The 21,707-nt window shown below is 44.9% G+C and overlaps 1 protein-coding gene across 30 annotated transcripts in view; it reads right to left on the bottom strand.

Annotated features, from left to right (window-relative positions):
• Positions 1-397: 397 nt before the first annotated feature.
• The window catches only part of TRPM3 (transient receptor potential cation channel subfamily M member 3), an 862,465-nt gene continuing 841,155 nt past the window's right edge, over positions 398-21,707 (bottom strand). For 19 of the 30 annotated variants that reach the window (XM_072762536.1, XM_072762484.1, XM_072762476.1 and 16 more), the window contains 4 exons: positions 12,295-12,445; positions 11,976-12,175; positions 9,907-10,039; positions 398-2,534 (listed from right to left, as the gene is read on the bottom strand). In XM_072762536.1, the coding sequence (XP_072618637.1) occupies positions 1,082-2,534; positions 9,907-10,039; positions 11,976-12,175; positions 12,295-12,445 (1,937 nt within the window). In that variant the 3' untranslated portion in view covers positions 398-1,081. The remainder of the gene's footprint in view (positions 2,535-9,906; positions 10,040-11,975; positions 12,176-12,294; positions 12,446-21,707) is intronic. The other 11 variants (XM_072762579.1, XM_072762569.1, XM_072762551.1 and 8 more) reach the window with 1 other exon arrangement.

A 21,707-nucleotide genomic window follows, 5' to 3' on the forward strand; every position in this document is an offset into this window, starting at 1 on the left:
GGTCATGTGATGGGTGGTGTGAAGAATTTCCAGGTACATCTCGGAGATGTTTAGAAGACATGGTAGAGTCATGCAAATGATGACAATCACACAGCAGCATGACACATGACACGGATGGTGAGACTATAATAATGTATCACATGGCAATTTTAGGTGAGTTCTGCCCACTATTTTTTTTTCCTTTTAGTTCACTATCACATATTCAGTGAGTGACTTCATTGATGACAGGTGAGATACAAAATAAATTAAAAAATATAAAATTATTTAATTACATTCATCCTGAGCTTGCTCGACTATGCTTGAATGCCCACTGTATATAATAAACCACTTGACATTTGTTTTTAGCCTCAATTCTTCTTTCAGTTTGATTGCAATACAAAAAGGCATTTCTTTTCCCTTTATTTTCTTCAAAAAAGATAAACAGTTGTGGCACCAGAAGTGAATATATAAGAGACAGGTGAACTGTGACTGTTACCTTGTTCTTTCTTTATAATGATCAATTACAGAAGTGTTGGCATGAGAAGGATGTGGGACGTTAGGTAGAACTGCTTGCTGCCGGCTTATACTGAATAAAAAGGATGCTCTTCATCAGTCACCAGTGATGGAGCCAATGTGAAAAGAAAACAGAATTGAAGTTTAGAATATCTCATTTGTACGCTGGCTACTTTATTTCATCTTATTTTGCAATTTAGCCCTGTTTCCTAAAACTCTTGACAATGGGCAGAAATGGAAAGACGCCTCCTGGCATGGAGAGTGCTTGAAGCCCCTTCATTCCCAGAGCTCATGGCTTTCTGAAGTCACTAGAGATACACATTCACCTCAACCCTTCTTCTCCCTCTTTTCCCTCCCTGCCCAACAAGTGTGAACATGACTTAAAACCCCTGTGTTTGGCACTGGGCCAGACCAAGCGCTTTCTCAATCTGTGGCCCGAAGTCACCTTAGTTAACACCTCCCAAGGCTTTGCTTGTTTTGCTCAGCTAAGAAAAAAGCAAGGAATGTTTCAAGGAAGGGGAACAGGTGGAGCGTAGGGAGGATTCTAGGGCTGGATTCTTGGGCCTCCTGCAATGCTTATGAAGAAGGTTTAGTTGTGCTTGCTTTCAAAGCTGTGGAAGGCGGATGTTCTGGACAGTCTCCTCATGGATAGGCTGTCCCCTCGTCCCTCCGGCTTGGAGGACTTACTCCTCTGGAAGGGGTTTCGCAGGCTTGCTGTGTTCCGCTGCCTGTCGAGTTTGTCACTGATGGAGAAGCTCTTCCTGGTGTGCGCATAGGGCGCACTTGGCTCCTCTGCTGAGTAGCTGTTGGCGCGCTCTATCTTGGGAACCGTGATGTTGTTGGACAAGGTTCTGTCTGAGTTATCACCCTCTTGGGAGGGTATTGTGATAGTGGCTCTCCGGCCTTTGGCCTCGTTCTCTTCACTGTCGGAGCTGGGGTGACTCAGTTCTGCCTCTCGCTCGGGATGGCAGCAAGACGAATCCTCTACTTTGCCTCCAAGACCTCCAGGGAAGGTGGCCCTGTCAGCAATCACTTGAGGAGCATTGACACACCTTGTGTCAATACAGTCTGTAATACTTGTATATTCTGCTGTTTTCATGGGCACCCCAAAGTTGGCGTAATAGCTCCTTGAGGGAGAAAACATAAAGCTATGAGATTTCACGATGGGGCCCTCTTCTAGAAGAAAGGGTGTGGTGGCTAGATAGCGGCTACTTTTGGAACGCTCGATGCTCTGGTACATTGGAGGGTCAGTGTCCCAGGGGTTTTGGCATTCTGGGAGGTGGGTATAGTCTGAAGAAAAAGATCTAGTGTCCATGGAGGTGAGGTCCTCGAAATCAATGCTCCGGCTTGGAGGTCTGTCTGTGGGTGCAAGAGTTGCATAGGCACTACTTGAAGGAGCTGTGGAAGGTGCTGGAGCTGAAAAGCTTGGTTCCCCCAGTCCAAGGATGTTCATGGAATTGTCCAGAGGGTCTATATCACAGTGGAGTTCATCCATGGCAGAGACATAGATATCAATACACGAAGATGGTCTTCTGGAGTCAGGAACAATGGCCAAGGTGTTTGCAGGGGCTGCAGGAGCTTTGGATTCTTTTGCTACTGAGTGGGAGCTAGTAGCCCGGTGTAGGCTCAGGGACCTTTCTTTAAAAAGACTTTCCAACTTTTCTATACCACCTTTGTCTTTCATATTGACTGAATAGAAAGAATGGCTTCTCATACGGGGCATTAGGGTTGGAGAAGTTGGGGACATGGTCTCCTCACCTGCAGGGTCTATACTCTCTTGGAGCTTGAAGGTGTTCCCCTCCTGGCTGTTGAAGCTGCTCTGGCGCACGATGTAGGCTGCGTCTGTGCAGTCTGAGGAGGTCCGGGAGCGGATTTTGTTGGACTCGGCCCGTTCCAGACCTGTTAGGCGCTCTAGGGCTGTGGCCATGCGCCCAATGAGGTCCTCGAGCTGTGCCAGCCTGATGTCCACGGTCTGGAGTGAGGCCTTCATGCAGTGCTCTCTTTCGTTGACTTCCTCCAGCCGCATGGACATGTTCTCCACCCTGGGCGAGAAACAAAATGAGGGTCACTCAAGGCCAGGTTCCTCTCTGGAGAATCTAAATCTTTTTGAGCTGGAATAGGCCTTAGAGATGATCTAATCCAGTGGTATTTATTTACCAAACCCCTTTCTACTCAGTAAAATTTAATGCACGATCCCAATAAACACCAAGTTGAGTAGTTCTTATTGAACTGGAGTGGGGCCAAAGGACCTCATGACTTAGCTGTGACTTGGGGCAAGGTTTAATGACCTAACTAAATATTAGGGCGTTGGCTTAATCAGTCACCATCAAATTGAGCAGTGTTGCATGTTGAGGACTTTACTCAGAACCATACAACAGAATTTTAGAAGGCAGCTTTTCTCGTTGCAGTGTACATTTTAAGGCTTGGAGTATGGATTGGGATTGTTTTTATTTTGTGCATTTGTAAAATCTTTTGTTGTCATTGCTATTCACAATAATCTTAAAATTTAGCACCTCCAAAGGAATTAATAGGGTCCCGTCACTGAGGAACCTGGACTTGATCTAATCTAACCCAAGGCTTTCATTCATAAAGGAAAAGCAAACATCAAGAAATTTAACCAAGATTACAATAAAGTAACTTGTGGTAAACTCTGGAGTGTCTATCAATAAGTAAATTCTCCTACTCCTCTCTCTTTCTCTCTGTGTCTCTCTGGACAGCTGATCACAGATGCCTTATGTTACAGTTATTTCTAGATGTCTTGACCCTCTCCACTGGAAATTCTCAAGGGCGTGATCTGTCTCATATTCCTTTTTCCATTTCCATGCTGCCAGGTGCCACTAACCGTTCACTGAGATAATCATGGTGGTGAACTTGATTTCAATTGTCTAATAGGCTGCCTGCACATTTATTTACAAAGACAGAGGCCACACACTTAAAATAAAATTGTGCCATAGTTTTCACTTGACTGGGAAAGGACAGACCAGAGCCAAGCTTTGGTTTGACCTCCAACTAACTTACTTTCTTTTTTTTTTTCTTTTAAGATTTTTATTTATTATTTGACAGAGAGAGAGGGAGAGAGCACGAGCAGGGGAAGCAGCAGAGGGAGAAGGAGAAGCAGACTCCCCACTGAACAGGGAACCTGATGCAGGACTCAATCCCAGGACCCCAGGATCATGACCTGAGCTGAAGGCAGACACTTACCTGACTGAGCCACCCAGGTGCCTCTGACCTCAAGCTTTCACTATGAAATGCCCAAAGGCAAATCTTTTGAAGACTCTAAATAAGACCTATTCACAAATTTCCTGGAGAGGACCAAGATAAAGATACTTTTCCAAAACTCCCAATGTGCACAGTAAGTCCCGTGTCTGCTGACCCTTCAAAGAAACCTGCTGGCAGGTACAGAATGTATCTTACAACAATGGTGGGAATTGGAGCTGGGTCCCCCCAGCTGTTGTGATGGGGGCAATGAGGGTGGTGGTGCCAGTGGTGGTGGTGGTATGCTTAATAATAGCAACACCTCAAATTAAATTTAAATTTAAAAAATGTAAAAAAAAAATAGCATCACTTCCATCAAAGAAGAATATACATTTCAGTGTCAGAAGGAGGTATAAGAGGCATGTGGTTTTCCTCTCTGAGGACATGTAGGCTTTAAAAAACAAAACCAAAAAACGCTCTTCTGGCCAGTGTGTATGTGTGTGCGTGTGTGTGTGTGTGTGTGTGTGTGTGTGTGATTCTCTGGCCTCAGGCCACATTTCTGCCATTTTCAGTAACAGCCCCCCTGCACCCCCAATTCACTCCATCCACTCTGCTCTTTTATCTTTCAGGTTCCCTTCACCCAGCCCAAGGTTCTGGACTGCCCTCAGGAGCCCTGCCTTGGAGACATACTCCCCACGCTCCAGAACCAATGTGGCCCTTCCTAGGGTCCAGGAACATTCCACCACTGTGCCCAGGAGTATTCCTAAAAGACTTGTAAATTGAGCAGTTTCTGTATCTGGCAAACCCAATGCTATTCACTCAGCTAACACAGCTGATTCAGAAGGAAAATACAACCTTCCCCTGTTTCAGTTCATTTTGTGCTATAAACACAGCTTGAGAAACAAACTACTTACAATAATAAGTTTGTGTGTCTTAGAGACTCACGATTCACTTTGTCACCATCTAGCCTGTGCAGTGTGGTCTTGCAAGTACTGCAGTTTTGTTTTTTGCAACGCAGTAAGCTTTGGGTAAGTGGATTAAACACGTCCTCATTACAGTCAGGAGCAGGAGAGACACATTTTTGTAGAATGAGACTTTCCATTTTGGATACACTAGGTACTGGGTCCTCCTAGTTTTTTAGTGTTGGCAGAGTTAAAAAAAGGCAGGATGGTTTTCTGCCTCCCTCTCCTTCCTTTCCTGGAGCCTGGTATATACAAGGTTGGTGTGCAAAGAGATAAAGATGCTCTTTTAGCATAACTGCATGTGATTACCGGTCTGCACACTGTGAGGCAGCTCTGCCTACACTGTGGGGCGCTCCCTCCCTGCACCCCACCTGCCTTCAGCCCAAGGATCCAACACTGCAGAGAAAAGCAGCAGATGAGAGGCAGAGCTAGGGCATCATGAGGAAGAGTTAGGAGCTGTGGACAGCAAATAGGACACGGAAGCTAAGGAGCCCAGTGGGATGGGAAGAACAGAGAGGTGGTACAAGACGGAAAAGGGTTTTTTCAAGGAAAGCAAAGAGGAACCAGGGGAAACCTCAAGAACAAAGACAAAGAAGCATGGCCCCAGGGAATAGAATAGCTGGAGGTGGTGGGGAAGATAGCTAGAGCAGGACCCAGGAGCTTTTTTTCACCAAATCTCTCCTCAGTGGGCTCTCCTGTGGGCTCTGAAGTGTTTTGAAGCCTAAGACTGGAGGGGTGGTGGGGATAGACTATTTCATCAATCTTCTCCCAGACTTCTGGATGTGTTTAACCACCTGAGTGTTTGATTATTCAGGTCACGGATCTAACTGCAGGGTTTAATATAGGAGTTATAAAAGAACAAAAGAGCCTGGAATAAAATTTATGTATGCTTATTCCATAAACAGAGTGCCTCTCTTAATCTTAAACAATTTTTTAAAAAAGCGATCATAAATGGGTGTTGCATCACACATATAAAGAGGTCTGAGGAACAAGCCAAGAGTGATGGGTCGCGTTTGCCGTCACCAGTTGCTGACTCTGGTCAAAGCACTCAGGAGATAAAGGAGGTGAGAATGATAAGAATTTATGAACCAATAGGAAGCCTCAAGGAGAGAGAGACAGGAAGTTACTAAGTAAGGAAAAAAAAAAAGAGGGACCATGGAAAGGAAGATACATTGTGGGAAGAACACCTCAGTTTTCTTTCCCTTTTTCACATCTGCAGGCTTTGCAGGGCTTATTCACTTGGGAGGCAAGCACAATAAGGATATAACAGGGTCCTGAAGGATGTGAGATGTCTCCTGGCCCCAGAGGCCCAAGAAAAGTGACAGCCAGGATCCCACCAGAGAGCACTCAAAAGGTTGGTGAAAAGCTCAGCTAAGAAGACAACTAGCCTCTAATGGCCAAAGGGATGGAGAAAAGGGCTTTCATGAGAAGATTCTAATGACACAGAAAATTTCAGCTTCCCTATGCAATTTCTTAAGAACTGTTATTTTCTACAAATTCATTTTCTTGTCTTTTCTGATAACCTCACAATGTGGTCAAAGGAAAGGCAGAAAAAGAAAAAAGAGTTGGCAGGCCATGCCTGTTTTCAATCTCCAATAAAATAAGACAAAAACAGAGAGGGAGGCAAGTGATAACAGATTCTTAACTATAGAGAACAAACCAAGGGCTGCTGAGGGGAGCAGGGTGGGGAGATGGAGTAACTAAGGGATGGTCATTAAGGAGGGCACTTGATGGAATGAGCACTGGGTGTTATATGCAACTGATGAGTCACTAAATTCTACCTCTGAAACTAATAATACAGTATATGTAAGTGAAGTTGAATTTAAATAAAGAAATTAAAAAAAAAAAAAAAAAGACTCCCTGAAGTGCTAGCAGTAGGATGGCTAGAGGATGAAGGGCAAAAACAACCTTGTATCACATGAAGCAATCACAGGGCCTCTTGTGGGGGGGCGGGGGAAGGGTATGCTCACACAGGTTTTCAAATGAAAGCCAATGATGCAGAACAAATAAAGCAAACTCTTGTTTATCCACAGACTGACACCTAATTTGTGAATTATTTAAGTCCCTTAGGGTCACCTACCCTTCCCTTTGGGCCAGTTATCCTTCTCATCATCCTGGGAAGGAAACGGGAGAGGTATTTAAATTCAACTCAATCAGTGGAGAGACCAAAGATCAGCACTGGAGAAAAGATATGGTTGGGAGGTGGGTGAAACTCATCTTTTTTAGCTTATGCTGGTTTTTGATTACTTATGAGTCTCATATATCTTAAGTTATTCTTGTCTTCCTTTGTTATGAAAATTAGAAGTTGAAAACACTATTAATAGTCACATGACTATTTCTTTTTTTGGATCTAGGTGAAGAGCAAAAAGGGCACAAAGCTCTTTGGCTCAGGAAAGATAATATTAGATAAATGACTCTAGAAATGATGTGTATCCTACTTTGCTTAAATCATTACAGGAGAGAAGAAGATCCAAACTGCAACTTCTTCTGACAAGTGGAACTTGACAGGTGGGATGATGGGGAGGATGATCTAGAAGCTGTAAGCCAGGGGTCGGAGAGCTCAATGCCTACAGGCAGGGCAGATGAAGAAAGTAGATGAAGCCGGCGAAGTGTATGAGGTCAGAAGCAAGGATTCTGTGGCATGCCCAGGCCAGAGGCATTCAGAATGGATGCAAGCCTAAGCCTCTGTGGGCAGCTGTTGCCCATGAGCCACCAGTTTGCAAACCTTGCTTTAAATGGGTTAGAGAAACCAGAAAAGAACTTCCAGCTGTGATTGCCAGAAAGTGTAGGTGACCCTTAACGAACCAAGGGGAAATAAAAAAGAATGCCAGGAGACTGGAGATAGGAAAATGTCTTCCTGATATGAGAAGTCCTGAATTCTAGGAATTATGTGAGGTGGACATAAATTCTAGACAGCATTATAGAATAGCTCAGTTGTATGTAGTTAAGCAGATGGTACCTTTTGAGTACTTTAAAAAGATAAGTTTCATTAACAGGAGACTTTGTGGGCACAATATTCATCTTGTCTTGACAATCTCGACCAATACAGTAATGCAGATGCATAACGTTTGTGATGGAGCACTCTGTGATTTTAGCAGGGAGGTTGACACACTGGGCTGAGTGGCAAAATGGGGATACCTGGTTGGTTATCAATCAAGGGACAGGTGGTAGAGTAAGGGGCCAGTGTTGTCATGGGAGGTATTGTTGGAGCCAGTGTCTTGGTTGACCTGATCTGTGCTGGTGGGCATCTGGTGAATTACGCTGAAGGCATAGCAGGTATGCTTATCAAGTCAACAATGAGATAAAATGAATAGGATAAAAAAACACACTTGAAAATGCAAAACAAACCAGTATCACCACCACCAACAACAAAAATCAAACTCCAAACAAACACAGACAGAAGCAACAGAAGCAGGATGAGGTCTGGGTTTAGATTTACTTCTTTGGCACCCGGGCTTGGTCATGAGGTTGTCCTGGTCCTCCCAGCCTCTGTTACTCCAGAAAACCAGCTAATGCCTAAGATACAGGAAGGGGGTGTCTATGATCTGTCCTGGATTTCTGGGAACTGCTCACCTCAGTCATGGTCCTTGAGGGTGGGGCTCTGTAACTACCCCAAGAGGAAGAGGGTCTTGGGGAAGGAGTCTCCTGGAAGTGTTTGCAGGTGTGGGGTGAGAGGCTCAGGTGAAGGTGCTGTTTCCATTCAGTTCCAAGGAATTGGTGACATGGTCACAAAAGGTTCACATGTGCTGGTGTCTATACCTCTCATTTTAGTTCCCCAGAGAGGCCAAGGCTTCCGTGAAGCTCCATACTCCTTCCCCCTACCTTTGCTCCTAGGTCTGTAGCTTTTTGAGTTTGAAAAGCATTTCAAAGTCTCCTGTACATATGCTTTGGAAATATGTTTGAGCAATAGGCAATGTGTCCACATGGCACAATTTTCTGGAAACCACATGGTTATATGTCCATTAATAAATAGCTTTTTCAAGGCCACAGAATGAGAGAGATTTTTAGATTTGCAGCTCCCTCCTCTGTTTGCCAGAAAATTGCTCACATCATATCATCATAGAATGCTGTATTGTGCAATGACAGATGTGCATAAAATTTGTGCATGGTTTTAAACTTTGTTAATATTGGCTGCGTACCAATGGATACAATCACTCAATGGCATGTGTGTATATACCTACTTATCTAGACTGCGTTCTTTACAGAAATGGAGAGCCAGGGACAGAAAAATGCCACTTGTATAATTTCTACAGAACCACTAGAGAGTGTACAGAGTGGGTAGGCAGACAAAATGTCATTTCTTGAAAACTCGAGGTCACTGACTCATATCTTACAAGTCTGAATCATATCAGCTGAAGCCATCAATAAATGCCTTTTCCCACTATTTATAATAGTGCCATCTTCATATCTCAAATGCTTACAATTTAGAGTTATACCAATGCTTTGTAATAGTCTGCATGTTCATTATCACAGTGTTTCCCAAATGCTGGGTTTTGAATGTGCCAGCCCGGAATGAAGTTTTTTTATTAGTCTACAGGAAAATGAGAGAAATAAGAAAAATGTAAATTCAATTGCATTAGGCTAGATTTATTAAATTTCAAGGATTCTCTTCTTTGTATTTTGGGATTTCTTTTTTCTTATAGTCTTACTGGTCCACAAAACTGCTTGGCCAGTGAGATCTAAAAATATATCACCACTGGGTAAAAGGATCTGCTTCTATTCTTTGCTTTTACCTTGTTCTACAAAAAGAATAAAACAAAAATAATTCTGATAAAAAAACCCTCATATATTATTGTAACAAATTCATAAGTCTCACTGCTGTTGATTCAGAAGGCACAAAACACCCATATAAGCCAAATACCAGAACTGTTCTACTCCTCCCAAAAAGATTCCCAGTGATCTACATGAAATGTCAACCTGCTGGAGACCCTTGCATTGGGTTGGATCTCTCTTGCTTGGTGTCTGGGCCAAAATATTCCAATTTTTGGTCTGAGTCAACAAGCCCTGCCCTGTCCTAGACTCAACAATCTAGTGTCCAGGAGATAGGTGTTACTGCCTTCTGGAGAAGTTCAGGATCTGTAAGTATGTAGTACTAAGTAGACACTTCAGACAATGTCCTGTTCTCTCATAAACTTGAACAATAAAAATAAACACAAGGGGATCTCTGTTTCGGGGGGCTGTACATATGAAAACAATTGGTAAGTCATGTCACAATGCAAAAAAATCCCTGTGAGAGGCATGTGCCCATGGAACATACCTTTCTGAGGTCACCCGTATCCTCTCATCATTGGACGAGTTGAATCGATCATCCTTTTCTCTGAAATATTCCTCTATGCACTGCTCTTCGAAATCATGTACTTTCTTGAGCTCATCATCAGTTATGAACAGTTCTGTGGAAAAAAGTGAGAGAATGAAGACAGGAAGCATAAGCAATGGCATCTTATCTGTGGGCCTAATGAGATTTGTCATTTATCATGGTTAGGAAAAGGGGCTGAGGTGCTTTACTAAGTCTCAGGCTAAATCCAAACCCAGTCAGGCAACTTATGTCATTGTCCTTCTGTGCATTAGACTCACTATGGAGTCCTGAAGTTCACCTGAGTGTATCTGGTTTACTGCAGGGACTGGTTGGAGTTAAGCCCACTGTAAGGCTGAGAAAGGAGCCAAATCAAAGAAAAAGAAGGCTATTCAAAAGCTCAATTTCTGGTATATGGAGTGTGGCGGACATGTACTATTCTCTGGCCTTCCTAAAACCCACTGCAACCCCATTCTCTCCTTCCGTCTTCCCACAACTGAGGCTGGAAAGCCACATCCACACATCTCCAGCCTCCTCTGAAGTTGGCAGCAGCCACAAGACCCAGGCTGGCTCAAAAGAAAAAAATTGGCTACAGGAAGTGGTGGTGTAATGGGAAGAGGTTCTGCTTGCATGACAAACTATTCAGATGTAGCCATTTTTCTCTACATTTTCTCACCTCCCCTCCTCTTCCTGCCTTGAGCATGGATGTGACGACTGGGAGGATGGCAGCTATTTTGCTGCCACGAGATAAAACAGTGCAAAACGGAATAGCGGAGCCTAAAAACAGGACTTGGGGTCTCTGACTTCAGAGAGCCATTGCTGAGCTCTGGGCTCTTATCTCTTCACTTTTTGGGATGTGAGAAAAATAAAACTTTATTGATTTGTGTTATTATTAGTCTGGCTTTCTGTTAACATCAGGTAGAGTAATTCATAACTGAAACAGCTACAAAGAGCCCAGTAGAAATTTGAACCTTTTTCCCCTCTAAGCTTTCTATTTGCCTAGATTTTTGTTTCCAGTGGAAATGGTGAATTCTGGGATTCCCAGCACTCTTCAACTCTCTGATTTTAATGTCTGGAAAGAAATCGGTCATCGCTTTGTCAGAGAAGTTGTTGAAAGTCTCAGATTTAGAGAAGCAGTTGAGGAAGTGGCTTTGGTTTAAACCTTAGAGCACCAGTGATCAACAAGAGACACTTCCTGGGTCACAACCCTAGAGGCTCTGGTCCAGTAGATTTAGTATGCGTGGTCTATTTGATACGGTTTGAGAAACCACAGTAGCTTGCTGTACAGGGCTAGCTCCCCAGTGGTTCTTAACTGTGGGTGGGGTACTAAGGGACATTTAGGGACATTCAGGAGCTACTGGTATTCAATGCCTGGAGGCCGGATGTGCTAAATCTTCTGCAATGTGTGGGACAATCCCACACATTGAGGAATCATTCCACCCCAATGCCAGTGGAACCTCCTTTTAGAAACACTGGGTAGAAGGTGGATGGTAGAGTGTTTTCTGCTTTTCCTTTGACTAATAGAGAGCACGGATGGTTTCCTCATGAAGTCATACAGGCAAAACCCATAAGATTGGAGAATGTTTAAGACCTTAAAAAGTGATGGTTCAAGAAATGACCATGGAAAATCAATCTTAAGTCACTTGCAGCCCAACTCAATGCAGGTAATGATGGTTACATTATAGATAATGGAGCGTTGGGAGCACATTAATATGTGTCTATTTTGCAGTGGGACTTCTGGACAGTAGGAAGTTTAGAACCTGTAAAGGTGCCAAAGCAGCTCTGCTGGAAGACTGGTTTTATTCAGTAAGAAAGATATGAGGCTAAAAATGCTCCATTTCAGCCTCTTGTGTCTTTTCAGCACTGTTTCCCAAATAAGCATGCCCTCCCATGTCCTCCCGAGTGTTCAGAGCTGTCAGCCATTTGCAGGAATCTAGAAAAGCCAGGTGGGCACATGGTCCTACATGACTGTCTGCAGGATGTAGTAGGAATTTCTGCTTTGTGGCTGCCCAGGGCTGTCACCCAAAGCTTACTCAGGCCGTAGTCCCGCTCATCTGGGTCACTCTCATGTTTTCTCCATCGGCAACATAGGTGCTGGAATATCATGGTCATATGGCTAAAGATGATCAGAGGCGGGGGCAGAACCGGCCTTTCATGGAAAGTCATGATAAGCTGATACCTCTGAAACTTCCACACTTGGTTGGATATTGATTTTACCTCAAAAAATGTATTGCTGAAATAGAGATGAGAGAGAATCAAGCGAGAAACTCCTCTCCTTTCGGAAGCACCAGAGCCTGCCCTCCCCCGGCCTCCCACTCCACCCCAAGTCCTCTGGAGGAAGGACCCACTCACTTAAAGACAGCGATGAGCAGGTTGACCAGCAGGATGTTCGCCACTAAAAGGTAGCAAGCCATGATGGCCGGTACAATCCAGGCTCCCGTCTTGCAGGGAGGTAACTGGATTATTTTGCCGTCCTCTCGGGTCTCATTCTGTCCACAGGGAGCTGAAGAAAGCAACACAGGCAAGAAGTGAGAAACTGTGGTTATGTGATTAAAAAAAAAACAAAAAAACAAAAAACAAAACCCAACTGATATGAATGAGAGAGGGTTTTTTTTTTTCTTTTGTAGATGGAGGAAGAATACAGCCGTCTCCAAACAAACAGAAAACAAAACAAAACAAAACTCTAAAAAAGCCAAAATAGAAAAATGAAAGCTTTGTGAATATCCCAAGGGATATCAGAGGGGAGCTGGTGTGGCACGTCTCCCAAGTTGTCACTGGACATAAAAGAGATGTAGGACCCCTGCCTCCTCACCCTGTCCCTTGCCCCCTCCCACCCACTGAAGGGCACCTGCTGTCCTCAGGGAGCCTGGTGAGGGCTTTCCTGCAGAGTGGAGGGGGTGCAGAGTCTCACCACCCCAGCAAGTTACTTCCAAAATGTGCTGTGGAGGCTGCCGCCTATAGCCGTAAGAGCAGTGGCAGAGGGGCTATTGATTGGAATTAGCACCAGGGCAGCAGTTAATTGCTGCGGGAAACAACCCAGGGGCTCTGAGCTAACGATCTGCTGTCTCAGTGAGGAAGGAATAAAGCAGGGCAGCGCTTTGGGAAACATTGGGAGGGCTTGTCGCTCGGTGCTCCTGATGGATGGCATTTCGCTGGGAGGCCAATGAGAGGTGATGAGCCGGGACCCTGGGGCCCTTAGTTACCTGCTTTCTTCCAGTAGCATTTCCATTCCAAAAATGTGCTTTTTGGGGCACAGGGCACGAAACCCAACTGCACTGAATAAATGGGCAAATGGAAAAAAAATGTTCTGGAGGTGGGGGTGAGAAGGAGGAAGGCGATGTGTGGGACTCGGTGAGCATGAGTAATGTGCTAATGAGGCCTGCTTGGAGTTTCCAGGTAAATTCAGGGGAAAAGCAAATCCTTGACAAAGCTCCTCAGGGCTTCACAGACAACATGGCCCTGGAGTGAGATCATGCCCTCCCGGTGCCCAGAGAGAGGTGAGGTTGCTCTCCCTCTCCAGCTGCCTTATGTTGGCATTAGGGAGAGGCCTGTCTTTACAAAGGGGGTGGGCATGCAGTGGTCTCAGCAGTTGCCACAGGTAGCTTTTGAAGATCTGCCGGGAAAGTTTGCAAAGTTGGCCCAGAATCTTGGCTGGAGTATCTGACAAGGGAAGGCCCTTCTCAAGAGCTTCCCATTCCCTTCTCAAGAGCTAACATTCCTACACTGGGCACTCCATAGTAGTCCTCAGCCTTGGCTGCACAGGGAGCTTCCCCCATTCCACCCCCCCACCCCCAGACAATTGAATCTGAATCTCTGAGGGTGACCTAGGCAAGGACATTTCTTTTAAAACTTTCCAGGTAATTCTCAGGTGCCATTTAAGAGAGTCCACTGAGCTAGAAATCAGCTGGCAAGATTATGTGATTTTTGACATGTCCACAAGTCCAAAATGCATGTTCCTAGCCTAAGAGGCTTTTAATAATGTCAGAACATCAAGATCCTGTTTTGATGACCAGAAAAGATGCTTCCTTTGGATCTGCCTCCGAGGCCCTAGCGTGTTGGGGTCCGGTGTGTTCAAACAGCTGGCATTGTTTTCACTAGTAGTTGTGGCACTAAGCTACCCAACGGAGTCCTCTGGAAGGTCCTGATCATATACTCCCCTGGAAGGAAAACCCAGTGATGGAGGCCCCTACTTGCTTCAGGATGAAGTCCAAACTCTGAGGGTGGCTGGCCCAGTGCCATCCCCTGCCACATCCTACCCCTCTTTCAGAGCACAGATTGGAACGAGTCTCCTGCAGTTCCTAGAAATGCCATGCTCTCTCTTACTTCCTGATTTTCAGCCATGCTACTTTTGCTTCCAGAAGGGCCCTCTGAAACCTTGCTCCCACTCCCATGCTCCACCTGGATGAATCCTGTTTAGTTTTCAATGTTCACTTAGATTTCTAGAGCTTTCTGGAACCCACTCCAGCTCACTTTCTGGCCTGTTCCAGCCAGGACTGGGGTAGGTATTGACTGAGACTCTGCCTGGCTAAACTCTATTCAGCTCTTCTGGGATCTTTTTTAGCTAGGCCTCGACTTTTGTGCTTCCATGTTTGTCTCTTCATTGTCAGTTTCAGCAAGAATCCTGCTAAGCCAGTTTAGCCAGAATTCTCACCCTTAATAACTTCATCACCATTGATATCTCGTCTGTTTTCTCATCCTCCACCGTCCTCCAGCTGGTGTCTTGATCACCTTGGCCAGCCCTTGCCAAGAAGCCTGTTTAGCCAAGATGGCCAGACTCCCTTACGCTGGTGTTTCCTCTTCGTGATCTGACCCATACCCTGCTCCTGGTCATAAATTTCCAGTTTCCCTTGCTGCATTCAGAGTTGGGCCTGATCTCTGTCTTCTATCACAAAACTCATTGTAGTAGCCCCCCACTCCCACCCCCTTGAATAAAGTCTCCCTTGCCATCTTCCCTTGCCATCTCCCAGGAAATACTGATCCCAGTTCTTTATTTGGGATCCTCAAAAGCAAAGGATAGTAGAGACTGGGAGTATACATGTGGGGAAAACACAGCATTTGCCAGCCTCCGCTCTGGGCACTTCACATTGGCCAACACATTGAAGCTTCCCAGAAGCTCCATAAGAAATGTATTCCCTCTGCATCTTGGTTGGGAGAACACATGCCAAGGGGTGAAATGCCTTACCCAAGATCACACAGCTAATAAGGGATAATGCCAGAACCATTCAAACATTCATCTAAAAAATGCTGAGTTCTAGCTATGTGATAATAGAACTGGCATTGGAGATGCAGTGATGAATGAAGAATTGAATCCTGTCTTCTCTGTGACCCCAGAGCCTGCACATACTCTGATTTATCTCATGTGGTCTTTTCAGTGTAGAATACACAGTAATAGTAGTGACCACCTATCGCATGCTTAAAAGTAAGGCCATGTGCTACGACCTTTACTTATATTGCCTTATTTTAATCATGACAATATTTTGATGAACAGATATTCTTATCCTCATTTTACAGATGAAGAACTGAAGCTCAGAAACCTTTAGGATTCTCTATCAGGATCTCAGAAAGAACAGATTCAAGAGGTCCATGCAAACCTTCCTGGCTATGAAGTTTCCAGTGTGCCTCTAAAGAAAAGGCCAAGAAAGCGTTGAGGGGAGTCTGTATTATGAACAAATGCAGACACAAGCTGATAGACATCTGAATTTTTTTGTTTCCACCAACATGAATAATGGCCTGAGTTGTTCAGATGAGGTGACAAATGTACTGAACACTAAAACTTGGAGTGTGAAGAAAGAAATTTGATTCACATTAAAGGTATCAGGTGTAGGAACCCATGTTGCAAAGATTAAGATGCATGCCCTTTTGACTTCATCCTATAGTATATGGGGAAAAGAAACTTTTTTTTTTAAATGTACACAATACCTTTTCCCCAAAGAGTAACGGAAATTTAAAATGAAACACTAAGGAGTGTTTGATATAATCAGCATCATCCTTAAAAATATGATGAAGGAGGATATTTCTCCAAGATTGTCTCTTCCCCCTTCTGTCTGAAGAAATGTCTCAGAAGCTTATTCCAGATCACAGGCAATGGAATAAAGAGCTTAGTTGAGTGTATGACTACATTTATCCTATTTTTTTTTTAAAGAAAGGATTTTCAACTAAAAATCCATCTTGAGAAGATAACAGGACAAAGAGGATTTCTCCACCTCCTTTTGAAAATCCATACAGTTTGCCAGAGGATTTAAAATTCCATTAGCGCAGCTCCCACGGCTTACTCCAAAGGTGAATTAGATTTAGATGGCTCTGCTCTTTTCTCACACAATGCTTTTTTTTTGACAAGACAACTGGAGATGCCTCCCTTTGTATGGCTACCTCCTTCTAGAAGGTTCCTGATCTACAAATGTTTTCAATGGTGGTGGAGCCAGACAGAAGTTCTCTTTATGGAAGTGTGGGGCACTTTCTAATTCTCTCAACAGGGCTACCATCTATATCTTATAGTAATGGAGGACAGGAAGAGGAAGCATAATCGAATACCAGGGAAGCTCTAACTTTGTAAAGTCAAAAGCACCACCTGCCAGCACTGCCTTCTACTTCTTTTGTGGCTCATTTCTTTTTCCTTCCCCTAACCAAACTGCTAGGTTGGAGGCCAAGCAGTAGTGATGTGGCACAAAGGTAACCATCAGGAAGGAGTGAGAAGAGGCTTCAGTTTCTCCATCCATGAATGGAGGGACCAGGACCATTGCTATTCCCTACAGCACGGTGCATACACGACAACTCAGGAAGTCCAAGACGATTTTAGAATACAGAAACAGGGCACTAAATAACAGTGAGAAACTGATGACCTTTTCAAATCCCTTTTGATCTCTCTGGCTCCATCAGAGAGAATACATCAGTTTGAGGATAATATTTCTTTAACACTTCCTTCATATTTGCTAAATTCCCTTGTTAGTGAAAATTGGGCAGGCTGAAGGCTCAAACAACTGGACAGAATTTCATAACAATGCGATTGTCATTCTGTTTATTTTTTTGTTATCTTCTATTTATATCAAATCATACTGATTTTTCAACCTGTGGCTGTGATAATACATTTTTAAAAATAATGTAGGTTTTAAAAAGAAGCCAATCTCTCTAAAACCATTAAAGAGTAGAACCCATTTTTACAAAACAATGAATGGTTTATGTGACTAACCACTGAAAAATGCTGGACTAGATGATTTCCAAGCCCATCTAGCCCTGTTATTTTATTACTGTGATGAGGAGCAAAAGACCAGAATAACTCTCAGACTGGATCATCTATCCCTGGAGCTAACTGTAGGTCACTTGTAGAGGCCTTATTATTTCCATTCCTGGCACAAAAGCAATCAAATAATTAGCTCCCATTGCATGACATGGAGCCCAGCCACCATGGGGGGAACCAGTGAAAAAAGCGTGTAACTCTTCAGGGCTTCTGGTCTACTTGCTATTTGCACACATGTTCAGCTTTGAGCTAGTTAAAAAGCACTACTGAACTGAAAATGCCTCATTTTTTCACCCAGTGAATTAGAAAGCAGGGTATCACAAGTCTAGGTATATAGTACGTGAGTTGTGGGTATGGGTGGGACATGCATTATGGGGGAAAGTTCAATTCCCTCTGTTATCTTGGTTCTGTGGTCTTGCTATTCTGTACGTGTAGTTTACCTAGAGACAAAATTGTCATTTTTTGCTGTTATTTGAAAGGTTTCAAAATTCCAACCTTGGTAATTCATTATTAGGGACTGGGAATTAGTATTAGAAAGATTCTGTGCAAGTCTTGCTGGGAGAGGATGTAGCCTGTCGCACATGTCCTTGAGTTCGTTGCCATGACACACTGGGTTGACTGCATTAATAGTTTCAATTTCTCTCTTCCCCTACCCCCCATCTCCAAGCTCCTTTGCTATATGATTTGACAGTTTCTCTCACTAAACAGGCAGAAACTATCTCTTTGCTCCTTGATTCTGAGTTTGGCCACTTGAGTGTCTTTGGTCAATGAGATGTTAGCAAATGTGGTCCATACAGAACCCAGAATAAACCCTTGAGTGTTTCTGTTTCCACTTTTCCACCCCAGTCATAACCATAAGGAATACATCAGAGCTAGTCTGCTGGAGGATGAAACACATTGGCCTCTGATTCTACTCACTTCTTTTGTTGCAGCTCAGGCTGCCCTGGATCAGCTGACAGCCAGCTGAGTCCCTTGGCATGTGACCGAACCCGGCCAAAACCAGAGAACCATCCAGCCAACCCACATCCTCCTGAGCTCAATACGTGCTTACAGCTTTAAGCCACTGCCTTCTGGGATGATTTGTCCTATAGCATTATCAATAGGCAATGTCAATATCCATGGTCAACAGGTAATGTCGATACACACCTGATACACACACTCAACTTCCTTTGCACTGCTCACAGCCAGGAGAGGCACCCTGCCTTTCAGGTGGATAAAGCCCTAAGTTCTTCACCACCACCTCCCCCTGTAACCCCAGTTTAGGGCCATTCCCATCATCGCTAAAGGAGTAGCAATTTCATCAAATGACCAATGACTAATCAGACTCTGTCTTTAGAACTTAAATTGAGGTGCTGGAACTTTAGGGAGATGATGCCAGGAACTTCACTAAAAGATCACGTGGAGTCAGACCACGTTAGATTGTGTAAAAGAAGCGAGCCATCTGTGAGAAGGAGTGGAGAGTGAGGGGAGGAAGGAGAGAGGCAGAGAGATGACTGATTGATCGAGGCGGAGGGAAGTGGCGAGAAAAGCAGATGAGAGCGGTCATGTCTACAGATTCTGGCTTCTCCAAACCACTTCCAGTTTCATTTCCAGTCAGCTCACATCATGCTTTGTTTCCTGTCTTTGAATGTCTCTGAGGTTTCCTCTTACACACTTGTAGCCAGTCTTTCTCTATTAAAGCTAGTTTGAGTGGGTTTTGTTTCTCTTGCAATTACCATTTTTCTCTAGTTGAGGACAGTCATTAACACCTTAGAGAGAATCAATGTCTCAGGCTAGTAGTTTCATCAGAGGGGGCAATGATGCAGAGCACTGGGAATTCATGGCAGTTAGGGATGGGGCTCAGGGAAAGGTTGGGAGGATAGAAATAAAAAGCATTTAACTTACAATTTGACTAAGGCCTCACCTCACTCTTTTTGACATTTGCCTAAACAAACTAGGATCAGATGAGCTTTTTTTCTTCCTCAAACCACAAACAACAAAAGAAGTCTAAGAAAAAGTCAAAGAAATGATTCACGCTCCCAGATCTTTGTGCCCCTGTCCAGCTCCACTATAATTCTTGACTGTGAGGTTCTTGTCACAGCTCCTCTTGTGGCAAAAATACCCAGAAGCAGGGGGGCAGGAACAGGTGGCCCTTGTATCACAGGGGCGAGGATCCATTCTCACTGCCTTAACCGTGGAAAGACCCCTTAACTGTGGGTCCACACCACCCTGGCTGTCATGCCACATGTTAGGGAATATGTTTCTTGCTTTTGTTTAAAAAGGGGTTGGGGGATTTTTCAGACATCTATCCTGTACACCATACATCTATCCTGTAAGGTGTCTGAAGGGGGATGAGCCAGGCTCTTCTTCAAGAGGGAGTGTCTCGTCACAAGAACCAGCAACCTCCCATCAGGGCTTTCTGTGCTGAGAAGGATCAGTCCAGAGAGCCAGACTGTGCATCTCTCTGCGTGAATGTATATCATGGACACTAAGCTGTACTGGCTCTGCAAAATGATCCATGGCTCCTGCCGCTGCCCATCGGATTGTGCCCTGGAGTTATATGACATCAAGGGAAACAATCAATGTGGCCCCTAATATGCAGCAATGCCCTTATAAGCAAACACAGGTTCCCACTGACATTATTTACGAATCCCCTGGTAAGTGTCAATGCAAGACATCCATTCAGACTCACAGCTCAAGCTCCTGGCTCTGCCTGACGGAACACTCCCTCCCGGTGGCCCTGGGTCCCTAACTGCCAGGCTCTGTTTGCCCCACCCCCCTCTTGTTATTTTAGGGCCATGTACTGTTGAAATGTGAGCCTTTCACACTTCAAGTGATGCTCCTCAAACAGTAAAGAATCCAGATCATAGTGGGTCCACATTCTGCTTAGACCTAGGCTCCCGCGAGCGGGCTCACCAGTTCCCATCACTTGCTACTACGCCATGAGTCCGAGTCCAACTGTACACTGAATATAAGCATCATGACGATTCTAACACCCGGCTGGGTGGCAGTACACCTGCATATGGTGGATTAACAACTTTTTTCTCTCTCCCCGGGGCAACACTACACACACCAGGTAAGATAAACACCTTCACCTTATAAGAATTAACCTGTTAAAAATAAGAAACTCAGATGGAGAGGCAAGGTGGGCGGCGCAGGGAGGGCCAGGATGGGAGAAGCATTTTGCTGTTTGTCTTGGTCTGGATGTTTTAAATAATCACATTACTGTCCATTTCCTATTCAGGGATCTACCTATAATGGATCCATCTTATTAAGTCATTTTTAGAAACCACTGTATGCAAGGCACTAAACATGGGTGGGTTCAGTTTGAGTTCTAGAGCCGATATTTTGCCATCTGTGTACTACTGAGTAGATCAATTGCTGTATCTAAGCCTCAACATCCTCACATCTGACATCATAATAATAGAGATAATATTACCACTGATGAGGATACGTGTCCAGCGTCCCTCATTCAAGCGGTTATCGAGTCCCTTCCCTGTTCTAAGTGCTTGGGATATGCCAGTGCCAGCACACCAGACACACCTGCCCTTGCACAGGGTTTCTAATACCGGGAAAGGGGGGAGAGGTGGTGGTGGGTGGGCAGAAAATAAACAGTAGCATAAGAAATGAGTCAACTGGCAGCCCGGGTGGCTCAGCAGTCTAGTGTCGCCTTCAGCCCAGGGCCTGATCCTGGGGACCCGGCATCGACCCACGTCGAGCTCCCTGCATGGAACCTGCTTCTCCCTCTGCCTGTGTCTCTGTCTCTCTGTCTCTCTGTCTCTCTCTGTCTCTCTCTCAGTGTGTGTCTCTCATGAATAAATAAATAAAATCTAAAAAAAAAAAAGAAAAGAAATGAGTCAACTAAATGGTGTGCTAGTAAGTGATAAGGAGTGTGGAAGAAAAAAGTAAGGGAGGGCAAGAAGGAGCAGGCGGGCACGTGGGTGGCGGGGAGCCACACTGAGGAGGTGAGGTGGGAGCAGACGAGGGTGTTGGCCAAGAGCCTCTTTGGCGACAGGGTGCTCGAGGCAGCAGGCACTGCCAGGGCAAAGGCCCTGGGGTAGTGGCGTGCCTGCTGCATTCTGTGAGCCAAGGGCAAGCTCTCGTGTGCGAAGTAGTGCAGAGGACAGCAGCTGAAGAGGAGGAAGGAGCACTGGGGGGTGGAGGGAGAACGTTAGGTGGGGTGCGGGGCAGGACCTCCTGGGACCCAGTCAGACAGTGATAAGGTGCTACGACTTACTGTGATCCTTCCTGGCTCTATTAAAGAGACAGTAATTCCGCTTCACCCAATTTAGCTCCTGCCTGACGGTTTCTTGTTCTACTAAGTAAGTCCTCTCTCCGTGGCTTCTGTGTTTTCTCAGCAGCTCCCTCATTCCCTTAAATGAAATAGGGACCAAACCCCTGCCCCCAGGCGGGAGGGCTGAAGCCGCCTGAATTTTGGTCCTGTGCCTTCTGCAGTGGGGACTCTCAGACTCCCCTTTGCTCCCCCCCACCTGCCGAGAAGGAGCGATCACCAAAACAGGTGCCCGGGCTCATGTGAGCGATCTCGTGATCC

The sequence above is a fragment of the Vulpes vulpes genome, chromosome 1, assembly GCF_048418805.1.
Source record: "Vulpes vulpes isolate BD-2025 chromosome 1, VulVul3, whole genome shotgun sequence".
Taxonomy (NCBI): Eukaryota; Metazoa; Chordata; class Mammalia; order Carnivora; family Canidae; genus Vulpes; species Vulpes vulpes.